General features: G+C 42.9%; 1 protein-coding gene across 1 annotated transcript in view; it reads right to left on the bottom strand.

Annotated features, from left to right (window-relative positions):
* SUPT16H (SPT16 homolog, facilitates chromatin remodeling subunit) overlaps positions 1-5,569 on the bottom strand; it is a 42,440-nt gene extending 36,871 nt beyond the window's left edge. Inside the window, exon 1 of the mRNA XM_087945877.1 lies at positions 5,418-5,569. Within this exon, the coding sequence (XP_087802003.1) occupies positions 5,418-5,483 (66 nt within the window). The 5' untranslated portion in view covers positions 5,484-5,569. The remainder of the gene's footprint in view (positions 1-5,417) is intronic.
* Between the last annotated feature and the right edge of the window lie 431 nt (positions 5,570-6,000).

A 6,000-nucleotide genomic window follows, 5' to 3' on the forward strand; every position in this document is an offset into this window, starting at 1 on the left:
GAAGGAGGGGGGAAAGGCCTGAGGAAGCAGTGTGGCAGATGATCTTGTGAAGATTGTAGCCTAGGCTACTGGATCTTCTGCCCTCAAAAATCCTTCATTGGAGAGTGTGATTGATGACACCCAGCCCTTGGATGTGTTTGTTGGAGAGTCTGATTTATGACACACCTAGGGGGGTAGAGGAAAACAGGGTCATAGGTGATAGTAAATTACCTGTCTCAGAGTTGGCTTTATACAGTTAGTGCAGGACATGTTGCTCCTAATAAATCTTTTGGGTCCTTTTGAAGCTTGGCTCAAGGCTCATGATTTAATTAGGGTTAGAGCTAACCCTGACACTTTGGAGTAGCATAGAAATTATTCCTTGATTATATTTTAATATTCTTTGCCACTGTTCACTTAATCTTTTTCTCTAGAACATTTTGAAAACAGTATCCTGGAAGTGATAAACTGGCAACATAATTTGAGAGGGGAAGAGTGTTTCACACTTCACACAATACAGCCAATAATCTTATTTTTCATTTATAGAACAAGTTTCAGACGCACAAGTGTGCAAAAGAATAGAGATTGGGGTAATAGGAACAAGCTTGATTTTGCCCGACCCCTTTCAAAAATGTTTGGATCTCCATATGACGTGATGTGATAGGAAAATACATCATTGCCTTTACTGGTCATTGATATAGTTTTGCACTGAATAATTGAAACAGTTTATCGGGGATGATTTGTCACCTGTCATATATGCAAATATAATATGTAATATACACTCCAGCCACAAGGAAAAAAAATAGGCACATTTTAAATGTTGTAGGTAATGTATTTTTAGTCAAGACTTATAGTAAGTTACTTGGATGAGTTACAAAACATCTCAGTTTAATAAACTTTGGCCCAGTTGCCATGATTTTAACCTTTTAAATATATTTTTGGCCTGGATGATTGAATCTTCCTTTTCACAAAGGTATGACCCTTGGACCCCATGCTCAATTAATCATAATTAACTTGGGCACTTGGCAACAACACTTCCATCATCTTGCGGTTACATGATCACAATCTCACCAGCTGGCTTCTGTCAAGCAAAGTCAATTGGGGGAATGGGACTCACTTAACAGCCATACTAAAAATAGTCAAAAAATGGGTCCACTCACATGGTGATTCACTTTATAAGCACACCAACTTACACCAGAAATTCTAGTCCCAACTGTGGTAGGAAGTCACGGACTATCTGTTCGCATTTATCCACTTAAACTATAGCCAGCACAGCAAAAGGACATGAGCAAAGAAACAACTGTGACATGTAGAAGAACAATATTTTAAAAGGGTAGCATTATCTGAGCACAAATAACACAAACTGTCATTTATTTTTAAACCATTTTTCCATAGCTGATAAAAGTCACGATGAATCTAAATGCATGTTTCTAATTACAGGTAGTCCTCAACTTATGGCCACAATTGAGCCCAACATTTATGTTAAGTGAGTTTTGCCCATTTTATGACCTTTTTTTTGGCCACATTTGTTAAGTCAGTGGTGGCTAACGTTTTTGGGCTCCTGTGCCAAAAATTGTGCGCGCACTTGCATGCTAGCACCCTGAAGGCAGTATGTGCAGGGGGGGCGCGCCCACTGCGCATGCAACCCCCCCACACGTACCATGCGGCTCTGCGCATATGCGTGCAATCCCCCCACATCATGTGTCTCTGTGCATGTGTGCGAGACCCCCCGCCCCTGCACACCAGATACCTGACAATCAGCTGTTGGGTGGGTGGCGCACGCGTATGCACAGTGGGGCTCTTCCAGGCAACCTCTCGCGTGCCACTTCCGACACGCTTGCCATAGGTTCACCATCACGATGTTATATGAATTACTAAAGTTGTTAAATTAGTAACCCAATTGTTAAGTGTATCTGCCTTCCTCATTGATTCTGCTTGTCAGAGGGTCACAAAAGGGATCACATAATCCTGGGACACTGTGACCACATAAATATGAACCAGTTGCTAAGCATCCGAGTTTTATTCACATAACCATGGGGATGCTACAACAGTCATGTGAAAAATAGCAATGGCAATTAGACTTACCCCTTCACAGTGCTTTACAGCCCTCTCTAAACGGTTTACAGAGTCAGCATTTTGCCCCCAACAATCTGGGTCCTCATTTTACCCACCTCGGAAGGATGGAAGGCTGAGTCAACCTTGAGCCTGGTGAGATTTGAACTGCCAAGTCAGCAGAAGTAGCCTGCAAGTACTGCATTGTAACCACTGTGCCATCTCAGCTCTAAACAATCCTAAGTCATATTTTTCAATACCGTTATAACTTTACAACTTTATAACTGTTGTAAATCAAGGACTACCTGACCCAGGCACAGAAACATTACTGATAGCTGAGACCATGAAACAAATATATAAAAAAGTAAAAGTGTAATGCTATGTCAACAATGACAATGGCTTCTTAGGAAAATTGAAGACACCAAGTAGATTTGGACAAATCTTTTTCCTTATTTAAGTGTTCTCTTTGGCAAAAAGGAAGGTGATTATGGCAATCAAACTCTGATGAGGATCAAAGAACAGAGAGAAACACAGGTGTTTTCAAGTGCTTAAAGTTTCATCAACCACACAACAAATGGACATACAATTGAATGCATTCCTAAAACTCAACTCCATTATTCTACCTCTACAGAATCAGAGATAACAGGTCGTGACCTCCTGTGTAGCATCTTTACAGGTGTTTGAAGAGTGTTGTCATATTCCTCCTTAACTGTCTTATCTTTAGCCTAAACATCCTCATCCCTTCAATCTGTAGTCATAAATCATATCTTCCAATCCCGATATTGCAGATTATCATTAATCCCCAATTAGGATTATCATTAATCCACAATTATCAGTAATTGTTGCTTTCTCTGATCCTGTTCAAATCCTTCTGGCAGTGTGGTCCCCAGATTGGGTAACAATTCAGGTGAGATGTCTAAATCAAAGCACCAAAATCATTAACTAACCCCTGTGTTTTCTGGTATTTTAGATTTCATTATTGGGTTTTTAATAAAGGCGGTATTAGCCTGGCATCCATGACCACTTTTGAAAGGAAATTCAGGAAACCATATTTCCAAAGCCATTTCTTTTTCAATGGACAAAACTCTTCAGGAACTGAACAGTATGGAGCCTATTCTGGAAGTCCTTGAATACGCTTGCAAGTGTTAAGAAAGAAACAAAACTTGAGCCGGAAAAGAAATGATGTAATCCATAAATTTGGCACTTGCTGAACAATATCTAGAATCAATGTTTGCTATTTTAATTCTCAGATTTAATTTTGTCTTGTATTATTCAATTAATTGGTTTCCAACACATCGCATATACAAAGGTATGTATCATTTGATTTGTAACCTATGTAACACCTATATAACTTTTATTTTGCCTGAAGTGTAGGTAATCCTCAATTTACGACAACTGATCCCCAAATTTCTGCAGCAAAACAATTGTTTGTGAGTTTTGTCCCATTTTACAACCTTGCTTGCCACAGTCATTAAGTGAATCATGGCAGCTGATAAATTAGTAATATGGTTGTTAAGTGAATCTGGCTTCCCCATTAATTTTGCTTGACAGGTGATGACATGAAACCCGGTCATAAATATGAATCAACAGTCATAAATATGAATCAGTTGCCAAGCGGCTGAATTTTGATCACGAGAACATGAAGATGCTGCAATGGTCATAAGTGTAAAAAAATGGTCATAACTTTTTTCAGTGCCGTTGTAACTTCTAACGGTCACGAAATGAACTGTAAATTGAGGACCACCTCTACTTTGTGTTTCATGCTGGTGTGTGTGTGTGTGTGTGTGTGTGTGTGTGTAAAAGCCTCTTTGCAAAGTCAGTGACTCTCTCCCAAATTCAGAAAACTTCTTACCAGCTCCATGCCAACAGAGATGCCTGACTTTAAAGGCAACAACTGCAATTTGGAAGCAAGACTTGTGTCCTTACAACCTAAAACCACACTTCTTTGCAAGTACACCACACTTTGTATTCGCCTTGCTCTCAACTGCTATCCCAGAATCTTTTCCACAAGGATCACATTCTAGACTTAAGCTTTTGATTTTGGCTTCCTATACAACAAAAGTCACATTTATCACTGAGAAAGTGCATTTTAACCTGTTTTCTCAGGCAACAAACCCACCCAGCCCGTTTCTCCAATATCCATCACCTTCGTTTGAAGTTTCACTCTGTCTGTTGGGGTGTCTGTTCACCCCCAATTTTGTGCCATCTGCAACCAGAACAAGCCTCCCAGCAATAATACAGGTAGTCCTCGACTTACAACAGTTCATTTAGCAACCGTTGAATTTACAACGGCATTGAGAAAAGCAACTCATGACCGTTTTTCAAACTTATGACCATTACAGCACCCCCATGATCATGTAATCAAAATTTCAACACTTGGCAACCGACTCATATTTATGACGATTGCAGTGTCCTGGGGTCATGCAATCTCCTTTTGCAACCTTCTGATGAGCCAAGTCCATGGGGAAGCCAGAGTCACTTAACAACTGAGTTTATAATTTATCAACAGCAGTGATTAACCACGTTGGCAAGAAAAGTTGTAAACTGGGGCAAGGTCACTTAATAAATGTTCTGCTTAGCAACGGCAATGTTGGGCTCGATCGTGGTCATAAGTCAGGGACCATCTGTGCCTCATCGCTTTCTTGGAGATTCTCTGTCATCCAACTGACTCCTATTTACGACTGTTGCTGTGTCCCAATATCAACGCACTCCCATTTTGTGACCCTCTGACAAGCAAAAGTCAAGGGGGGAGGGGTGTCCAGATTCACTTAACAACTAAGTCACTAACTTTAACAATGGGAGCGATCCACTTAAACTGCCCCGGAAATAGGGTCAAAGCTCCCTTCGCCACCGGATCACTTAGCAACGGCTCATTATTGTGGTCGTAAGTCGAGGACCACCTGTCTACCGAATGGCTGGATCTTTGCTGGATGGGTCCAAGGGGGAAGCTCGATTAAGCCAGGCTGGAAAGCGACTTCTACACCTAGCACGGCCTCGTTGGACCCAAGGCTTGACCTCCTAAGAGAGGGAGGGGAGGAGGGAACGACTTGGCAGCTGCCCATTCTCCCCCCTCAAACCCTGTTTAATCGTATTTATCGTCGCTTTGGGCTCCGGGGTCGCCGGTTCCCGCTTCAAACTAAACCCCAGTGAGGTGATGGGACCTTTGAAGTCGGTCGGGCCTCCCAAGAGGAGGCTCGGGGGGAGGCTCTAACGGCCAATTCCGCCTCCCTCTCCCGTCCCAGTCGCACCCGGGCCTGCTTCAACCCCAGCGTGGAGGTTAAGAACGGCGCCCGGCGGGTTTAAGGTTGGAGGAAGGGACCCAACGTGTCCATTCTTCCGGCCGGCTTTCCCCCCCCCCCAGGGGCCCTCTCGCGTGCCTGAGGCCTGACCTGCCAGTTGCTGTAGAGGCGCGTGACGCGGCGGTAGTACGCCTCGCGATCCAGACTCAGCGCCATCAGAGCGGCTCCCTTACAGTCGCTCCACCCGCTCCGCCGCCGTCTCGACCTCTCTCCTCGGAGCGACCCCGGAAGTGGAAAATCTCCCCCCCTCTTCTCGCGAGATTTACCGCATGGGTTGCGGGTCAGCTTGATCTTTAAGCGAAATAGAAATGCCCCGTACGTTTTCACACCTCTTCCCACCCCTCTTTATTTATTTAACTTTGGTTGCTTATAATTTTGGTTTATTTATTTAATTTTATTTATTTAATTTTATTATTTTTATCAAGCAAGGAGGCCTCCATGTCTTCCATCGTTGCGTTAGCAAGCAGCGCCCCACCCCGGATGGGAGCCGTCATGTCCTGAAAGAATAATTTTGTGTGTGTATGTATGTATATATATATGGTATACATGGTATTCAGCTTTGTTCGGGTATTTTCCCACGTCATGAACACAATACAGAAGCCTGATGATGGCAGATGAGATTCTGCCGAAACGTTGCTACAACTTTAAAAGCACAACTACAATGACGTGGGAA

Source organism: Notechis scutatus, chromosome Z, assembly GCF_049901735.1.
Source record: "Notechis scutatus isolate UNSWTSFEM ecotype Mainland chromosome Z, rNotScu1.2, whole genome shotgun sequence".
In the NCBI taxonomy this organism is placed as follows: Eukaryota; Metazoa; Chordata; class Lepidosauria; order Squamata; family Elapidae; genus Notechis; species Notechis scutatus.